This window comes from Juglans regia, chromosome 14 (genome assembly GCF_001411555.2).
Source record: "Juglans regia cultivar Chandler chromosome 14, Walnut 2.0, whole genome shotgun sequence".
Classification (NCBI taxonomy): Eukaryota; Viridiplantae; Streptophyta; class Magnoliopsida; order Fagales; family Juglandaceae; genus Juglans; species Juglans regia.
In genome coordinates this window covers 11455142-11475851 of record NC_049914.1, presented here as the reverse complement: position 1 = coordinate 11475851, position 20710 = coordinate 11455142, and the positions used below count along the sequence as shown (strand labels likewise).

Here is a 20710-nt window from a genome sequence, read left to right as displayed (position 1 = left end):
TTCATCTCTCTCTCTCTCTCTCTCTACAAATCCAAAATCTTTCGACTTTTTTTTTTTAAAGAAATATTAAAGAAAGAAAAATAGTTCTAATTATAATTTGAATAATATTCTAACATTAATATAAGTTGCCTCAGAAAGATCAAGGCACTTCTTTAGGGCAAAAAAAAAAAAAAAGTAGGTTAAGTTCTCATGGTCTTGCTGCAAAAGAAGAAGTGAAATTACATTTTACCCCATACTTACACTTCTTTTGCCGGTTGACCATTAGGTTATCAAAATTACCATTTTACCCCTAATTCCAAACACAAATTACAATTTATTTTTTTCTCCCTTTAAATTAATTCCAATTGTTCATGCCATGTCACCTATTTTTCAATAATCTAATTACCTAATCTATGATTGAGTAAATTGCAAGGGAACTAATAGTTTAGAGAGTAAAATTTGATGGTTTTGTGGTCTCATTGCAGAAGATGTAGTTGGAGATGGTAAAGTGTACTTATTCACAAAAGAAATCACTTAACTATCCTCTATTGGCAATACCTTCATAATTTCATTTGTCCTAAACAAGCGAGGATCACTCTGTAGTGATCACCATGACATCTATATGTTATTCTCTACTTCATTTAACAAAGAACTTTACTTAGGAAGGAAATAAATTAAAATGATTAAGCCTCGTGCGTTTTCACAGATGAGATGAGATGAGTTTAGACAAAAGTTAAAAGTTGAATAAAATATTGTTAGAATATATTTTTTTAATATTATTTTTATTTTAAGTTTTGAAAAAGTTGAATTGTTTATTTTATTTTGTATAAGAATTTAAAAAAATTGTAAGAATTAGATGAGATGAGTTATGAAAATAAACGAGGCCAATGTCAATTTTACAACTTGTCAATAAGAAACAGCAGCTCTTGTATAAAGGATAAAACAAACTTTACACATCTCAATTTTTCACATTTTTGTAATATGTTACCTAATCAATTTGGCACGTTGTACTCTCCAATTGCAACACAAAATAAATAAATAAATAAAATAAAATAAAATTGCAATGTATACTTTTCATCATGCCTTGATCTCTAAAATTGTCTTATATCACTTAGCTATTTTATCATCTTAATAGCTCATTGAACCTAAACCCTTCGACCTAGAAGACATGTGGAGCAAGAAGTGTGATTAAGTAAGCTATCAACAAGTTTTAATTTAGTTCCTCCATCAAAATATTATACCAATGACCCATACCTCAACAGAAAGGAACCATCTCATCTCAAGTACTCTGAACTCTAGCAAACCAAGTGTGTCTATATTGCCTAGTTTTTTTGGGATAGAGTTGATACCTAGTAATAGTATAGTTGATGAGAAGGAATAATTGTGGGGACTACACGCATGCATAATGGTTGGAATGTGGGGGCAAGGATACTGAAAAAAGTGAGGATAATGTACATGTTTGGTAGTACTCTAATCAATGCAGGAGTCAGCCCCTTGCTGATGACAACTTTCCAATCCAAATGTGCGATACTATTAAAGACGAATATCTACATAACAAATACCACAAACCTTCTCCAACGCAAAGAATTAGGAGGCCCGAATTGGATAGTTTTATCAAGAGAAAAGTTTTAGCTATAAAGAGATCACACAACAATAAATTTATAAATTGACGTGGCTTAATGTAATACATTAAATTATAAAACTACTTTTATTATAAAATAGATCTAATGTATCATATCAAATTGTGAGTTTACTTTTGTGAGAGTGTAGCACTTCTCTTTTATTTATTTATTTGAGAAAAAAAGGTTGCAGTTTTCAGATGATGAAATGGTACCCATAAAGAAATTGTTGCTATTTTTTAGATGCGAAAATTAATGATGTTGGAAAGGGGATTTATTGTACTCAGCCAGGATGGGCCCTGACCCATCGCGTTGAGGCCCACGACCCCTATAGGGGTAGGCCTGGGTGAACCCAGGGGCCCAAGCAAGGGTAAAAGGAGCCGATGGTTCCTCCAGTCACCATGCATTAATGGAGAACAGACAGGCCAGGATCTTGTACCCTACAAGATCGGCTGAATTGAATGCAACTCAGGGCGATTAGTCCTGAGGTCGGTCCCCTGTAGCTAACAAGAACGGCCACATTAAATGCAACGTCATGTCTTCCAAGACAAAGGTGGTCATTATAGCGATAGAAGAACCACACAGGGAATGGGCTATAAATGGAAGAAGACTGACAGTGAGAAGGGGGTTACACACTCAGTATATCTTTCTAACTTTTTGTATCTCCTTGCTTAGCTTTCCTGGACCCTGGAGAAGAGATTTGACATTGGCATCAAAGGAGATACGACCACCCCCTCCCCTCGGCCACCCTTTCTTCCACCTTCACAGGTACGGGAGTATTGTTGTTGCTTGAAGGCTACAAAACACACATTAACAGTTGGCGATGTCTGCGGGATCTGATATTATCTAGACCTAACATTGTTAAGATGCCTTTTGCATGCCACCCACAATGGGCTCCCGTGCAACCCTCAAACAAGAGTCTACTTTGGCAAGCATGAAAGGAAGGTTCACGAAAATGGAGGAGCTTATGAAACGTTTGACCTCAGATGCGAAAGCCCTTCGGTGAGAGAACTAGGTGCTAAAGTGAAGGAATGATGAGCTTGAGGGAGTCGCTGGACCGAGTAAGACCCAACGGAAGGAAGGGGACTCACAGAACACTGGCGGGCCGCCACCTAAAAGTGAAGTGCACTAGCATATGGACGACGAACTGCACAGTCTAATGGGCAAGTATGAGGAGATGGCAAAGAAGATAGGGGGTCATCCATCATGGACCAGCTACTTAGTGGCAGAGAACTACCCTACAATGCCAAAATGATGGCAGTCCCACTTCCTAAAAAATTTAGGGCCATAAAGATAGATATGTAGGACGAGTCGAAGGACCCAGTTGAGCACCTAGAGACATTCAAAACTCACATGATGTTGCACGGCTTCCTGAGGGAGATCGCGTGCTGGGCTTTCCCATTGATGGTGAAAGGTTCCAACTGAGCATCGTTCGGCATCCTTCGACCTGGCAGCATCCACAGCTTTGAGGAGCTAGGTCGCCAGTTCTTTCTTGACTCAGTTCATGGCCATAAAAAAAAGAAGACAGTCGGCCGCTTACCTCCTCAGAATGAAGCAGAGGGAGGAAGAGAGCTTAAAGGTGTACATGTACCGCTTCAATAAGGAGCGGATGACTATGAATTACCAGGATGAGAAGATCACCCTAGCGACGTTGTTGGGTGGCATTTGGCACCTGAGTCCCTTAATGGCAAAAATCGCATGGAAGACCACGACGACCTTGCGGGACTTCATGGATCGGCCTGACGACTTTGTCAATGTTGAGGACACCTTTTGGGCTTTGACCACCCCAAGGTACATGGGCGCAAGTGTCCCCAAATAGGGTGCCGGTACTAAAACCCACAAGAAGAAGACTGGCGCAAGAAAAGGGCCAGGCGAGAAGAGGAGCGATAGCCAGGGAGTGCTACAAAAACTGCGGGGTAAGGAACCTGGCGAACTCAAGTCCGCATAATTGGGTAGAGAAACCGACCAAGTCGAGTCCCACCAACCATCAGTCCAAAGTGTCCCAGCACAGGCGAGAGCCCTCTCTCTCCTTTTCTTTTCTTCTTTTGCACCCAATGACTCTCTATGTAAAGAATCACCGACAAGAGTAAGAAAAAGTGATGTTTTTGTATGTAAACGTGCACATGTGGATTGAATGGCTCGACGACCCTCCTCGGGGTCCAAATGCCACTTAGTGCAGTCGATTTTGGATCCTGCCAGGTCATTCGAGTCGATGCTCTGCGCTAGAACCCCCGATGGGCGCAAGGGGAACACCTCTCCCAAGTGTCCCAATCCCCGCTCACCACCCAATGCATGGTTACTTGGGCTGATACAACACACTTGCACCTCGGCATCTAGGCTCTATCCAATGTAGTTGATTTCAGATCCTGCCATGGCTCAGGTTGCCTTGACTTCCATTCAAGGTGGTCGGCTCTTGACCTAGCCCCATGTCCCGAGTCGGCACACCATGACAGGGCAAACATTGATAAATCGAAGTCAACAACAAACCAAGAAGGCATAAACTCGCAATCGCAAGGGAAAAAGAGAGCTGAAAGTTAGATTCATTAATTAGATTTATGTTTACAAGGACTCGAGCTAAAAAAAAAAAAAAGAAACAAAGCACAAGGCAAAGCAAGAAAAAGTTAGCCCGAGTAGCCATGATTGGGATGCAGGATCACGAAAGACATCGAGCATCAAGTTTGCGGTCCTCTCGGGAAGGAGCGGAGCGAGACAAGTCCAGAGTCCCAGGGGAGTCATGAGGGTTCGTTACCAGGTGTCCTCAAACCCTTCCAACGAGTATCCGTAGCTCTAGGCCTGTTGCAGAAACGTTTAGCCACCTCAAGCTTGGAAGTGATCCGGGCGGGCTTCTCGTTTGGGGCGACATGCTCGCCCTCCAACCTCTTAGTCCTCTCCTTGTGGGACCTTGACTCCTCCTTGAGCTACAAATGGAACTCCAACAGCTTCTCGTATAGGTCTTTGACCTTCTTTTTGTCCCTTTGAAGCGCTGCATGCTGTATCACGAATGCATCCCTTCCAGACTAGAGTTCACTGAGGTGTGAGTTCAAGTCATGGTGGGCGCCCATGGTTTCAAAAAGCGTGGCGATGTAATCCTAACAATGCCGCTAGGCTTCCCTCGTCTCCTTCTCCATGCAGAGAATCTGCGCCTCCTCCAAACTTCGCTCTTTTGTAATGGCCTTCACATCAGCCTTGAAGCAGGACACCTCTGCCTCAATGCCTGCTCAGAGATCGGATCCTTCTTTGTGAAGGTCCATGATGATCCGCCGTAGGCGCCCATTCTTTACTTTACCCTTCTAAGGGGCCATCTCGGTGCACTCCAAGGTGACTCAGAGCTTAAACATTTGGCGGTAGGCCCGACCACCCAGCTTACGCAAGATCTCGACCTCTATTTCTATCTCAACCAGTCCATCCACGACCTAGGCCGCAAAAAACTCGAACCCCTGTTAGTCAAAGAAGAAACCACCAAAATCCGAAAATAGACCGAATAAACAAGAGAAGAGTCTTACCGGGGAAAGAAGGTTGATGAGTTGGTCAGTCATTCCTTGTATCGCCTTCGCCCTAGCCCCGTTAGCCCCCTTTTAGAAAGGCAACACGACGAGGCACCGTCCTCACTCAATGGTCTTGACCCACCCGGAAGCTCGAGGGCGAAGGCACTGGAAGCTCCCGAAGCGTGCGCTGCGAGGGGATCTTCTGTCTTAGGGCCGCGAGTTGCCCCCTTCCTGACTTAATGGAAGAATGGCCACCCGCAAAGCCAGCTGACTAAGTTGAGACATTCTCGAAGTCGGTAGCAGAGGAAGAGTCTTGTTTGACTAGAATTCACTTTCGAATCTATCAATTCTCCTACAACTAGTGCGTGAAGGTGCGGTTCGATTTGTTAGTCTATAATATATAAATAGATTATTGTACTTTGATGAGCATCAGTCATGGATGACAAAGGCGGCTAAGATGAGGACCCACCATGACTCAACAAGACCGGGTTCTCTAGGGAGAGATCCTCAGGAGCGGTGACGTGTATGCGGGAACCATGCTCGAGCTAGCGTTGGAAGGATGCAAGACATCATCGCCACCATCCTGGGAAGTCTCGTTCTGCTAACAAGAAGTATCTTTCGGTCTTGACATAGCTTCTCGGTCACTAGGCCCCCAAAGTGTATCTGTATGCCTCTGAATGCTCGATGAGGATGGCTACCTGGGAGACACCCAAACCTGATTGGTGCAAGGCCTCAAGGAAGGCGGTCTCCAACTCTTTGTCATCGTGATTGCAACCTGGCTCCCCACCTTGGTCGCTCAGCGAGGCAGTCGGAACATCATGGGAGAATGGTGGGGTAGAAGATGCACCAAGAAGGGTGGATCCAGACCACCCTGAGCCACCCGCTGGTCTCTTCAGTTCTTAGGGGACCGTCCTGCCCTCTGGGAACCTCTTTGGTGTGCTACCCAATGAGCTCTCTAGTGGTTGTTTAGCCCCTCGTGGCATCGAACCCTACTAGGAAATCATGACCCACCATTTGGGATTAGACGAGGGCGACGAGGAACCAAAAGACTTCCTCTTCGGTTAGGAGGATGTCAGTACCGACCTCCTCCTCATGTTCTCGGACCCATGAGTACACTAGCTGGATGCAGGCCCGCTCACGGTCGAACAAGTCGAACGCAATCTGTTTTTCATTAGGATTGACCCCCCAGTCGGGTCGGGCTGGGAACTCCCAAGCAGTGACTTCTCCCATCCTTCGCCCGCCACGAAGAAGAACTTTTTTTTTCCACCGCTTGACATTAGAGTGGCAGGCCTTGTGCCGGGCAAGCTGGAATATAGGGTGAGACCGGAAATTGTAAATGTTGCCCTTTTAACACGTGGACCGCATGGGTGAACAGGAACACTCAAGTTGTCAAGTCTGGATACTCCTCTCTGATGGATTCCAGGACCATACATCATTCCACGCAGCATGACATCAGGAAACTTCAAGCATTAGGGTGCACCTAGGCTGGGGCCACGCCAAGATGTCTAGGACATCGCGAATCGGGCGGCAAAAGTGAAGCCACACACCTTGTGCGAACGGAGTACAAAACCACCCTTTTGGGGTTGCCCTCGAAGTTGACGGCCCCACTGCCTGGAGCCAAGACCTCTAAGACCATCGACTCCAGGATTCCATATGTACCGCAAAGCGCGTCCAGGGCAGCTGGGTCAACAACCGTGGACCCGTGCCCATTGTAGGAGGAAGAATTGCCTTGGGAGATGCTCTTGGAAGCCATCGCAGGCAGATTTGGAATGTGTTGGGAACAAAAATGTGAAAGCAGCGGGAGAGCTAGAGGGCCGAAGGAGCATGAGTGGGAAGAGTAAAAGAAGATGCTTAGCAGGAAAGGGAGAATAATTAAGGAGAATGCAAAGATTCAGAAGCCCCAATGGAAGGAGTGATGGGACGTGGGAATGCGACGGTTGCGCAGGTTTCCAAGGCAAGGAAACGTGCAGACGTTCAATGAATTCAAGGGGAAGAGGCAGCGTGCTAGGTCTAAATTTCTGCATAGTCCCACTTCGTTTAGCTTCTCATTAAAGTGTTGGACCCTGTAGCTTGGTTTTCCTATCTCTACCAAAATTATGGCATCGCTTTTGTAGGTTAGCGCAAAAGGGATCTCCAAAGTTTGGGTCTTCACGGTAGTTCAGTAGGCCTATAGAACTTCTGGCAAATCTTCTGCCCAAGTTCATTTGTTACTCGTGAGTTTCTTTTCTAATATTCCTACAAGAGTTTTATTAGTCGCCTCGACCTGCCCACTTTGGCTTACCAATTGCCAAAGTGGTCAGAGTTGAATTGTCGCTGTTGTCCACGATGGTGGTTTAGGGGATACCAAATCTGCACATGACAATCTTCCACTCGAACATGGTGATGTTGGTGGCCGTTATTTCTGTGAGGGCCTTTACCTCCACCCATTTCGTAAAGTAGTCCATAGTCACCATGATGAATTTCAAGCCTCATTTGCTTGGGGATATAGGACCCACTATGTCTACACTCCACTGCTCAAAGGGCCATGAGGGTATGATTGATGTCAACTCTTTTGGTGTGTTATGAGGAGTTGGTGCATATTGCTGACACTTTAAGCATTTCTTGGCGAAATTTTCTGCATCTTTGAGGGCATGAGGCCAGTAGTAGCCTGTTCTCAATAGCTTTCTCGTTAGGGTTTTTCCGCCTAAGTGGTTTCCATACACTCTTTTATGTATTTCTGTCATTACATACTGAGCTTCGTCTGGTAATATGTGTGACGCCCCCAATTCCCGATAAGGATAGAACGGAGACTTAGAGCGTCGGGACATGCAACACAAGGTTACATACCCCCGTTCATGACAGTTAATATGCAATACATCCTAATATGCAACTAGCAGTATGCAATAATCGCAGGGAAAATAAAAGGTTAAGGTAAAAAATATGCCAGAATAACTAAAACATCCCAAATTCATTAGATAATCAGCATGTTCAAAATTCTAAAGTAGCATAGACTGATATACAAAGTCATATCATTCTCTTAATGCGATCTAAAGCATAAAGGATTTGGGCTATGAACATCAAAATTAAGTCCAGCTTCCTCTCTAGATCCAACTCGTCCTTAATCATGCGAATTCAGTGCTCCATTAATCTCGTCTTGGTCGATCCCTGACACAACTTCTATCATTCCGAGTGGAATGATAGTGGACCCATAAAAGGGTGAGATTTACTCGAAATCTTAGAAAGTTAAACAACTAACTGACACAAAGATAAATCAATCATGAAAAAAATGAAAGATATGCAATGCATGAGATGTGGAAAAATCAATATGCATATCTCCCATCTAGATTCTCAACATCTTTTTTAAAAATATGGAGACATGGGTTTTTACTCAATAAGTAATTTCGTCATCATTTTGATAAGACATAACTTTTTCATAAGAATTTCATCATAAACTTTCATCATCATAGACTTACATAATTATCTTAATTAATAACATAATGTGTGGTAATGTCACAGTTCCCCATATGCACTGTGAGTACCTGTCGATGACTGTAGTATATACGAAACTACATTGTCTATAGACTCCTCAATGCATTGGTAAATAACATAACATCATAAAAATTATAACGTGTACACCCACCAGCGTTAGGTGTCATAACATGTTGACTTCGCTCCGGCGTTTCTTAAAAAGAACTCATTCGAAGCATGTTCACTGTTCTTTGTCAACGCAGGGGTTACCACTCCATTATTAAACACTCCAGAGTGGACATATGAGTTCCACCAGGATAATTCCCCATCCCAGTCTTTGGGGTCGTGATAAAAATAATTTTCATGCTATGCTTTTTTAAAAAAAAAATATTTTTCATAACATATGCATATGTAGTAAATTTCATACAAAAATGTCATTTATAAATATAATATGCAAAAATGGTAAAAATGTCATATGTTATGTAAGTATGCACTCAATATTTCACATATCATGATAATTTATGCTCAAAATGATAATTGAAAAATAAATGAAGCATTTATCAATAATTCATAAGAAATTTATCAAGGTGTAAGTTAGAGGTCAACTTACAAACTTCCGGAAAAATTCAAAATTAGCGTCGTAGCTGCGTAAATCGTGTGTATACTAAGTTAGGATTAATACTCTTATGGATAGGTTCAAAATCAAAGGCTTAAAAAATTAGATATTTACAAAAATACCTCTAGACTTTCAAAAATTGTCATTTAGGCCCTAAATTTTCACTAATTACAAACGAACTCCAAATTTAACCAAATTTCATGGACTTCATATTTTTGGCATTCTAAAACCATCTATGCCCTTAGATTTTCAAGATTAAAAGTGAAACTTTTCCAATTAGTCCCAACCCGTGGCATGCATCCTAGTTGATACCTATGTGTATTTTCAATTATTCATCCCTATGAATGCATGCATGTGAGATTTTCTTTAATCATTAATGATCACTAACATATTTAGGGACATTATGAAGTCTAATCCTTGAGTAATCAAGTTCATCCCAACACTTAGTCAAAGCTAAGAAATCATTAATCACTAATATGCGTAAAACCGATTGATGCTTGATGATCAAAACAAGATAGATTTAAAACCTATCATGACATGCTTCTAATCACAAATTTAACCTTCCTAATCATGTTAGGATATTGATAGATCATATCAAATCATGCTTAGGACATGCCATAGCTAAACTTCCATCTAAAAACATTCAATCATTCAAACCTTCCTTTAATTGACCCGATTTTGCATTAAGCATCATAACCTTCTCAAAACTCAACCAAATTTCGTATCAACACTTGGAAACAAAGCTTGACATGCTAGCTAAGATCAAAAGGAAAAAAATTTACAAATTTCGTGGTCTTCCAAGCTCTCTAGACTGCCTTACACAAGAACACTCAAGAACTCACCAAAACTCACTCGGTTTACACTCTTTTGATCTCTAAGAGGGGGAAATGTTCTCAAGGCTCAAGATGATGCTTGGAGCTGTGGTGTGGGTGAAATGAGAAGGGAAGTGAAGTATTTATAGGTGGCCAAGGGGTGAGGGACATTGGCTTGGGTGCTTGGTGATTGGGTGAAGTGGGAGGTGCTTAAATCTGGAAAATTTCCAGATTTGCTTGCATGAGCTTAGGTCACTTGTGCAGAATGGAATAGTGCCCTAAACCATCATCATTTCCTCACCACAGTAACTGCAAGGGTCTTGTAGATGACTCCAGGTCGTGGGGCATCATTTGGATGGCAAAAGATCCCTCAAACGACTCTTGAAAACAGGTAGATGAAGGTGGTTTTGTGGTGGCAGAAAATCAGTTCGGTTTTGGATCTTTTTGGACAACAAAAATGAGTCAAAATCCTTTATGATGGTCATGAGACTTCTTGGTGATTGGGTGGAGAAGGAGTTGGCGTGGGGTGGTGGTGCAAACCATGGCAGGAGGCTGGTTCAAACTCAATCCAATTGGTTCCTACACAAACTAGACCAATGTGCACCCGGTTTGGTTTTTTGAGTTGGTTGATTCAACCAATTTCGTCCAAAGCTCAAACTGAGTTTTGGAGGGTCTCATAAGGTGTTTAAGGACCATATTACCCTTGAGGATAAACCACAAAAATGTTGGACCCAAGGGTAAAACAGTCCAAGCATTACAAAGGGCAATGCATAAAACCGATTGAAGCATGGTTTGAGCTTGTTATGTCATTTTTTTCTTAATGACATGTGGAATGGTGTAGCTAAGGTATTAACATGTTCTAATCATGGTTTAAGGGAGTATTAATTCAAGAAAATTTGAATTAAAAAATTTAAGAAAAGATTAAGCATGGTTAAGCTTCAAAGCATAGCTTAAAGTGCACTAACCTCAAGTATGATGGTTAATGGCCTTAGCAAATTTTCAAAACTTAATTTAGGTACTTTGAGTGTGATTTGGGCTTAAGAAAACCAATGGTATGGTGTATTGGGCCTTTGGTCTTTAAATGGTAAAATGAGTCCAAAATGGCTATGGGCCATATGAGCTTGAAAAGGTCCAAGGGTCCAATCTACACCAAAAGCCTTATGCCTTCCTTTACTTGGATCAAGAGTAGCCTTCATTTCCTAAGGACTTGGTTCAAGTTTTTTTTTCTTGGGCTAGGCCCATGAATGTACTTGGGTCCTAAAAAGCCTCACCAAAATTACTAATAGGCTTGCATCTCTAATCCTTAGCTCATTAACACTAAGTACCAACATTAATGCTAATCCTACTATCAACCTTAATGAAAATGATTAAGTCATAATTAAAAGCCTAATCTAGAGTACTTAAGGGTTAATTAAAAGTTAATTAAGCGGGGTGTTACAATATGCACCTTAATAAGGACAAGGAAATACCTTCTTTGTACAAGGCCCCGTTCAGCAGGGTGAACCTAACCGCCTTATTCCTCACTTTGCTCGCCTCTTCTTTCTCAACTGGTACTTCTCCAACGGTTAGGAACTTGGTTATTAACCTACCCACTCGGGTAGTTCCGTTTCCACTTCCGAGACTTCGAGCCCAATGGCGGGGGTTCCTGCCACTTTGCTAGTCACCGCCCGTGGTAGTGTTGCATCTTCCATTGCTAATGTTGTCCGCACTAACTTATCTATCTTCCAGTTGTCCTTCTAGGGAATTTGTCTGATAGAAAAATTTTGAAAAACAGTCACGCTGCTCCCATACTTGCCGTAGATAGAGTTGGAGTCTTTCACTATTTGCCACGTATTCTCCTCTGACTTGGTTTACCACCACTTGGGAGTCCGCCTTCACTTCTACTTCCGCCACTCCTAGCACCTTTGTTATGGCGAGGCCTGTTAGTAGGGCTTCATATTCAGCTTCATTATTTGTAGTTTTGAATTCGAGTCTTATCAAGTAATAGCTTTAGTCACTAGAGTTTGACACTAGAACACTCCTACTCGCATGCCTGAATGATAGGACGAGCCATCGACATAGACTTCCCAAGGATTTTTGATCGGTTGGTCGAGTACCTCCTTGAGGGGGCTAACCATCTTTGCCACGAATTCCTCTAGTGCTTGCCCCTTGATGGTGGTTCATGAAATGTAGTCGATGTCGAATTTACTAAGCTCGATCGACCAATTGACTAGTTGTTCGGACATGTCTGGTCAATGTAGTGCTTTCTTGAGAGGAGCTTCGGTCAATACTCTTATCGAGTGCACTTGAAAGTAGGGTTTTATGTGGCAGGTAGCTACAACTAATGCGAATCTACCCCTTTAAGTGCGCGGCTGGTGTAGTAGACTGGTCTTTGAGTTCGATTCTCCTATTGTACTAATGCTATCAAGACGGCCTCCGATGTGACGGACAAATACAGGTAGAGAGTTTCTCCTTGCACGGTTTGGCTCAAGAGGGGAATTAGAGAGGTTTTCTTTGAGTTGAGCGAATCCTTTATCACACTCCTCATTCCAATCGTGCACCTTGCGCAACACTCAGAAAAACGGTATGCACTTGTTTGTCAATGGGGAAATGAACCTGTAAAGCGCTGCAATTCTTCCCACCAGCGTCTAAACCTCATTGAGGTTTTTTGGGGGCTTTATGTTGACGATGGCCTAGATCTTCTCTGGGTTAGCGTCGATTCACCTTTCTGAGACCATGAAGCCAAGAAACTTGCCTGACTCCACTCCAAAGGCGCATTTTATGGGATTAAGTTTAATCTTGTACTTTCGCGAGACCACGAACGTCGCTAGCAAAAAGGCAGAATGCTGATCCGACTCCTTACTTTTTAGGAGCAAGTCCTCCACGTAGACTTCCATGTTCCATCCGACTTGTTCTTTAAGCATACGATTTACCAGCCTCTGATAGGTTGTTCCGACATTTTCAATCCAAAGGGCATTACCTGGTACTAGGAGTATAAAAAAAATCGATGAATAGGTAAACCGGACCGGACCGGACCAAACCCACTGGTTTGGTCCTGTGCCGAGTTTGGTTCGATTCGGTACCGATTTTATCTTTATTAAAACCGGTCAAAATCGGTCCGGTTCCAGTTTTTCTTTTTCTAAAACTGAACCGAACCAATTCATATATATTATAATTTTTTATATTGTATATAATTTTTATATATAATATATAATTATATGTAAAATAGTTTTGTATTATATGATAAATTACTAATTAATATAATATTAATTTTTAAAATATTATATCATTGTTGTCTATTGTATTAATAGTTATACTAATAATATATCACTATATTATATATTATAATATATTACTATAGTCTATAATACAATTATAATAAATATTATAATATACTACAATATATTATTACCATAGTATTATATACTATAATATACTATTATATATAATATAGTACATTAAAACTGAAAAACCGAACCAGACCGGAACCGGTAAAATCGAAAGTACTAGTTTAGGGGAGTTACCGGTGCGAAATTGATTCTTGAAAATGCAAAATCGGTGCATACCAGTTTGGTATCAAATGTTGTTCAAAACCAGACCAAACCGAACCAGTTACACTCCATAGTACTCGGTCTGTTATGAATGTGGTTTTTTCTTCATCACCTGGGCTCATTTGGTTATACCTGAACTAGGCATCCATGAAGCTCAGGATTTTGTGTCTGGCAGTCAAGTCCACGATCAAATCGATTCACGGTAAGGAGAAGCTATCTTGAGGGCATGCTTTTTTGAGGTTGGTGAAGTTGACACATATCCTTCACTCGTTGTTCGCCTTATCGACCAAAACCACATTAGAGAGCCACTTTGTGGTAGTGGACCTCCCTAATAAACTTCGCGGCGAGTAGGAGGTCGACATCCTCTCCTATGGCCGCATACTTTTCGGTGTTGAAACTTCTTCGCTTCTACTGGACTTTATTGGCGTTTGGGTTGAAGCTCGAACGATGCTCAATCAGAGTAATGCCAGGCGAAAATGTCTTTGTGCTCGATCAGCAACCGCTTCAACCGTGATCTCACCTCGGGCTACATCCTGGTTCCTATTCTTGCCTTCCTTTCAGGGTGAGCTTCTTCTAATGTAATCAATTCCAGGGGCTTGTCGGCCTCTCCTTGTTTCTGGTTTCACTAGTCCCTAGTCTCCACTGCTTGCTCAATGAGCTCAAGAGATGGGGGAGGAGCTTGCTCCTCCATTTCTGCAAAGCCCCCTTCTTTATTAGAGATAGCTTCGTAATTGTTGTTGCCTAGGACTAGGTCGCGGCCAACGTATGAAAGGAACGTTAGTTTTACTAAAAGAATATTTCATAGATGGTGCCAACTGTTAAGGACGTGTTTTGCACCTCGCCTGCCTTCGCGTTCGACCTGGAACAAGGAAATTTGATGGCCCGGAGTGCCAAAAAAAACCTCATATGCCTAAATTAGTTCGAACTGCACTTGTATCAAGGCTTTTATACTTCCCTTTTCCCACTGGGGTCACTGTTATTTCTATGCCTTGGGTGTTCGCTCTATTCTAGGTGGCATGTCGTCACATTTAATGCGGTAGCTTTTGTTAAGGACAAGATCTCCCATTGGGATCTCTTGCCAATGGCCCTTGTCGGACATTTAATGCAGTGTAGTTCCCCGCAAATTATTCAGTCGGACTCGTGCCCATGTGAACATTGTCTCCTCTTCCTACATTGGTTTGGGGCCTCTGCTTCTTTACCAGTCGGTGAGCTTGCAACATATGGACTGTGAGCCTCAATCAAGATGGGCTGGAGCCAGTCTGCCAAGGGATGAATATGTCCCTCTAGGGATTGATCTCATTGATTCCATTTCAAAACTTTTTTTTCCTGTTTTGAGACTCAACAACTATATTAAAAAACAAAAATGTGCTTGTTAGGTCTCCAGTTTATCTTTTTGTATACTTAATATTTTACTACTATGCCAGTTGCCCCTAAAAAAAGAACTCGACCAAAGAACCAAAAAAGGCAAGAGAGAGCATTCATATGATAGTTAACCACCAACACAAAATCACTAAATGCCAATTTTTCAGAAAAACAAAAGAAAGAAAGAAAAGAAAAATAATAGTTATGTAATTAATATCTTCTTAATTGCCTCGCCTCGAGGAAATGAACAAATCAATACCTTTTTTTTATTTTTTCTTTCTAAACAAGCTCGACATATTGTAATTAAGAGATATAAAAATACATGAATAAGGGGTAGGGGATCCCGACAAACACCCTTTCTTACCTAATGCAATATTATATAAAAAGAAAAAAAAAAAAAGACATTAGAAACATGTAGATGTTTCCTTCCATTCCTTGCTAAGTAGGAGTTGCATAAAGTGACAGTTATTATATAATCCGAGAGTGAGATTGTAATTCCATGATCGTAGGTCATGGTGATTATAATGATTGCATTGTCTTGAAGTGGCTGTTGGGGAAGTAAATTGCCTCGTCTTAATAATCTTGTGGCCAAATTGGACAACTCTTATAATAAAAAGCTAAATAAAAAATTCGAATTCCATCGCGTTATATATCGTCATAAAACTCTACTCTCTCAAATGAGTAGTGGCGGAGAGAGAACGCCAAGGGACCAAATGATGATTGTCGAGCGCCAACGGTTCAAATATTTTACTAAACTCTTTAGATACAAGTGTATCCTAACAAAATCTGAGAAAAAAAGTATGGAAAATAATAAGGAAAGTAGTAAGATAGAGGCAAAAATGGATGAATTCCAGTTTGGACCAGCTTTAATATATTTCAAAATCTGTAACAGTGCATGAAGCCCACATGTATGCCTCCTTGCAGCCACAACAATCAAATCTGAAGCAACTGATGATGGCAAATCCGTTGGTTCGACATGTCTGGTGAGAAAAACTCTTGAAAGGGGTGGCACGTGAGGCCCACAAACATTTTGTTGGCGGGGTGTGAGGCCCACGGGCAGCAATTTTCACAAAACTATCACTTCTCTTTGAACGATTGGCAGGGCCCTTCTCATACCACGCGTCTCTCGGATGTTACCGAAAAAGTGTTGATTTGTCTTTTTTAACCTTAGAAAAACAAAACAACTAATAAAATAGAATTAACTTTATAACAAAGTGGGTAGATGGGAAAAGAGGAAAAGGAGGAAAGCGAGGCTACCCCTCCTTTCTAGCAAAAAAGTCAGATCTAGGATTGGAGACTTTTTATGAGTGAGAGAGAGAGAGAGAGAGAGAGAGAGAGGTCCGGAACAAATCACTACATATTTAGAGGACCAAGTAACATCGGTAACAATAGTAATATCGACAAAAAGGTGCAATATATTCTAATTGTTCTATTAGTTGGCATCAACTAGGCCGTCCACAAATCAGGACTCAATTGCATGCCCACCATAAGCGGCTATTGGCAATTGGATCATAGTCCTACCAAAGCCAACTCATTTTCAATCAATAATAGTAATTTTATTCTTTTCATCATTACTATATATACCTCCTAAAGAAAAAAAATAAAAACAATTAACAAATATGCAGAATAAGAATGAAAGTAGAAATTTTCAATTCAAGAAGGGAGCTCTTCCTCGAAGCACATCACCAATTATGATGAAACCAAGGGTAAGTACACTAAAATCATAACATTTTTGTGCTCGATTTCGTCTTTGAAAAGTCGACTGCTCAGTAAAATATAAATCAGACATGAAATTTAAATGAACATATCAACAATATTGAGAAAGCATGGACTCCAGTTATATAAAAGAAGTATTTAAGCAGAACCGAGTTTAAAATAAGCAACAGCATAACAAAACATTTGAGCTGGTGCCTCCGAACAACTGAGGCACCTCGATGGACCATGACCAGGAAACAAACACAAACTTAACGACTATAAGTCTATACCATACTCCTGCCACCGCCGATCAAGTACCCAATTCTGAGACGGGTTACCTAACAACGAAAGCATATAACTTCGACTTGTAAAATAAAGCAGGCAACGTCCTAAAGCAGTGCAAACACTGCCCAAGATTCTTTCACAAGCATTATCAATATAATAGCAGGCATGATATGCCAAAATTTGAGGAACCTGCACGATTCACTTCTTCTTAGCAGCAGACTTGGTGACCTTAGCACCACTTGGATCCTTCTTCTCAACACTCTTGATGACACCAACAGCCACGGTCTGGCGCATGTCCCTAACGGCAAAACGGCCGAGAGGTGGATAAGCTGAAAAAGTCTCGACAACCATTGGCTTGGTGGGAATCATCTTCACCATCCCTGCATCTCCATTCTTCAAAAATTTTGGCTCTTTCTCGAGCTCCTTACCAGATCGCCTGTCAATCTTAGTCAACAGCTCAGCAAACTTAACTGCAATGTGGCAAGTGTGGCAGTCAAGCACTGGAGCATAACCATTGCCGATCTGACCAGGGTGATTCATGATGATGACCTGGGAGGTGAAGTTAGCTGCCTCCTTGGCAGGATCATCCTTGGAGTTGGAAGCAACAAAACCACGCTTCAGATCCTTCACGGCAACGTTCTTCACGTTGAAGCCAACATTATCACCAGGAAGGGCCTCCTGGAGAGCTTCATGGTGCATCTCCACAGACTTAACTTCAGTCGTCAGTCCAGTGGGGCCAAAGGTCACAACCATACCAGGCTTGATGACACCAGTCTCCACACGTCCAACTGGGACAGTTCCAATGCCACCAATCTTGTAGACGTCCTGGAGTGGCAGACGGAGGGGCTTGTCTGAGGGCCTCTTGGGCTCCTGGATCAAGTCAAGAGCCTCAAGGAGGGTGGGGCCCTTGTACCAGTCAAGGTTGGTTGACCTCTCAATCATGTTGTCGCCCTCAAAACCAGAGATTGGAACGAAGGGGATCTTGTCAGGGTTGTACCCAACCTTCTTTAAATAGGATGAAACTTCCTTAACGATTTCATCGTACCTTGCCTTTGAGTATTTAGGGGTTGTGGCATCCATCTGGCATATAATTGTCAGCAAAAGTAACTCTAAGTCATATTTAACCTCAAATCATAACCACCGAAAATGGACAGAAAACTAATCTCATCCACATAGTGTGAACAAAAGCTCACCTTGTTACAGCAGCAAATCATCTGCTTCACACCAAGTGTAAAGGCAAGCAAGGCATGCTCGCGGGTCTGACCATCCTTGGAAATACCGGCTTCAAAACCACCAGTGGTGGAGTCGATGATGAGGACAGCACAGTCAGCCTGTGAGGTACCGGTGATCATGTTCTTGATAAAGTCACGATGACCGGGGGCATCAATGACAGTGCAGTAGTACTTGGTAGTCTCGAATTTCCACAAGGCAATGTCAATGGTAATACCACGTTCACGTTCAGCCTTAAGCTTGTCCAACACCCAGGCATACTTGAATGACCTCTTGTTCATCTCAGCAGCCTCTTTCTCGAACCTCTCAATAACACGCTTGTCAATACCTCCAAGCTTATAGATCAAATGCCCAGTGGTGGTTGACTTTCCAGAGTCGACATGGCCTATGACCACAATGTTGATGTGAAACTTCTCCTTACCCATCTTGGAATGTTAAAACGATGCTGCAACAAATGTGATAAAATTAAGCGAGGATACTAGACATTAACCAATGTGCAAAAGCATATACAAACAAGTGTCCTAAACAAATTGTAAACAGGGTAAAAATAAAATTGGGAAAAAATGCAAAATCTCGTATGACAACTTAACAGTTGCACACAACGACCCAATATAAATTTCATGGAGGCTGTATGAAACAGGCATACAATACCCATGACAACCAACGGACAATCACCAATCCTCTTCAATGTCATAGTATTCAGAACCAGGCGTAGCAAAAGTTTCAAGGATAATTTCACTTACTCATCAGAACATATCAAGGTAGAATTGGAAAATTCATATGTTTAGATAATGGATTAAAAAGATCGATTGGGCCACTATTGTGATCGAAATCAAAGAACAAACAAGCCAGTATTTCCAAAGTTCAATGTTCACAAAAAGCAAATCCCTGATCAACAACGAATAACTAAGAATATGAATAAGAACAGAAAGTAAAAAAATGGAACCAATTTAGGTTCCAGACGCAAAACAAATAAAAAACTCTCAGCTACAAATTTTTTAATAGAATTTGTACAGTCTCTTTGAATACAACAAACTGATATAGATCCCAAAGCCAGCACAGATAAAGAAAAAAAAAAAAAAAAACCTTAACAATAATCTTCTCGGGAATTTAGGATTTTTTATGACGAGGAACCAAAGGCCGTGCAAATATTTTACCCGGTCTAAAACATTTAGGATTAACAAACCAAAAACAGAAATTCATCTGCTAACAAATAAAAATAAAGATAATTAGAAAACTTACTAATAAACATAGATTTAAACACACGAGAATCCGAGATTTAGATGCATATATCTTCAACAACGACAACTAGCTGGAAACAACCCATAATCGGAAAAACAAAAGAACCAAACCCAAACAAGCAAATCGATTTAAAAAAAAAAAAAAAAACCATAGGAAATTAAAGCTTGCGAGTAGAACGCTCACCTTGATTGAGAGGGCTTAGCGGCAATGCGATAATGTATACAGCAGTATGAGGGCTACGAAATTCTTTTGCTTCGTACTTATAGACGAGAGGGCATGCGGAGCTAGGGCTTCGTTTGTGAGGTTTTACATACTATGAGATTACGTATATACCCTTTAGCGTTAATTTAAATAGTTATGTTTGGCAAGTTAGATCTGAGAATATTTTATTGTTATTTATTATTATTCATCAATTATTTCACCTCAATATCTTGCTTAAGAGAAAGCCCTCCAAGCTAAATAAGATTTACAGCTCTCGATGAGAATGTGACACGTATATAGCTTAGTATAATTACAGTAAGTGATTACATCAAAACAAAGTTGGATGTTGCGGACACGATTTGAGATGAGAGAGGCGACGGAACAGACTTACAACAAACTTACAAGAGGCTTCACGACCATGAAATGGTTCCAGTCTTGAGGGGAGAGAGAGGCTACAGGTTTGAAATGAGATAGAGAGAGAGAGAGAGAGAACGAAAAAGGGAGATTATTTCCTCCAATCGATTCCACCGTGAATAATGGAGATCGCTTACATGTCTATTTTTTATTGGAGGATGTAAAATAAAACTTTACACCACATCCACTTTGAAGTATTTCTCATCTATTAATCAATTTTTTTTTTGTTTTGTTTTTTGTTTTGAATGAAACATACTCATTTCATTAATAAATCGAAGTTACAAATGTGACTTATCAATACAAGAAGTTCCAATACACAGAAAACCCAATCTATAAGCCAACTAACGCAACAGCTCTGGAACTTCCCCACACACAAATACATTTGCGGCGGACATTGTCTTAACTTCTAATCAAACTCTCTCTTAACAGAGAAAGCACTATGTAAAAACAGAATTTAATGGTCCTCTCTATCCTCCCAGGGAAGAAGAGTACGAGACACTGCTATAGGCCTCAAATCCTATAGCCTATTCCTATTTTATTAAAACTAAACTAACAAACAACTACAAATAACCACATTAACAACTACAAGACCACAAGCTCTGGTGAGACCCCAGACGTCACGCCCATCGCAAGCATCATCATCTCGAGTTCTGGTGGAACGAGCACCCAGCGTACATACAGACCACAACAGCCCGGCCGTATAACCACCGGCCGTAGCATCGCCAAACACTCTCGAAAGCCTTGTCCCGGACCTCACTCGGGTCAACAAAAGCAACACCAACATTAGAAACAA

At 41.4% G+C, this 20710-nt stretch overlaps 1 protein-coding gene across 1 annotated transcript; it reads right to left on the bottom strand.

Annotated features, from left to right (window-relative positions):
• Positions 1-16655: 16655 nt before the first annotated feature.
• LOC108989638 (elongation factor 1-alpha-like) lies at positions 16656-19960 on the bottom strand. The gene is made up of 3 exons (XM_018963312.2): positions 19486-19960; positions 18024-18505; positions 16656-17910 (listed from the first exon to the last, which is right to left on the bottom strand). Exons 2-3 carry the CDS (start codon positions 18483-18485, stop codon positions 17029-17031), a joined length of 1344 nt encoding a protein of 447 aa, XP_018818857.1. The 5' UTR covers positions 18486-18505; positions 19486-19960; the 3' UTR covers positions 16656-17028.
• Positions 19961-20710: the final 750 nt, after the last annotated feature.

Coding starts and splice junctions, on each gene's coding strand:
- LOC108989638 (XM_018963312.2), bottom strand. CDS start 18,485: ATGGGTAAGGAGAAGTTTCACATCAACATTGTGGTCATAGGCCATGTC. Junction 17,911..18,023: donor TGATTTGCTGCTGTAACAAG/GTGAGCTTTTGT, acceptor ATTATATGCCAG/ATGGATGCCACAACCCCTAA.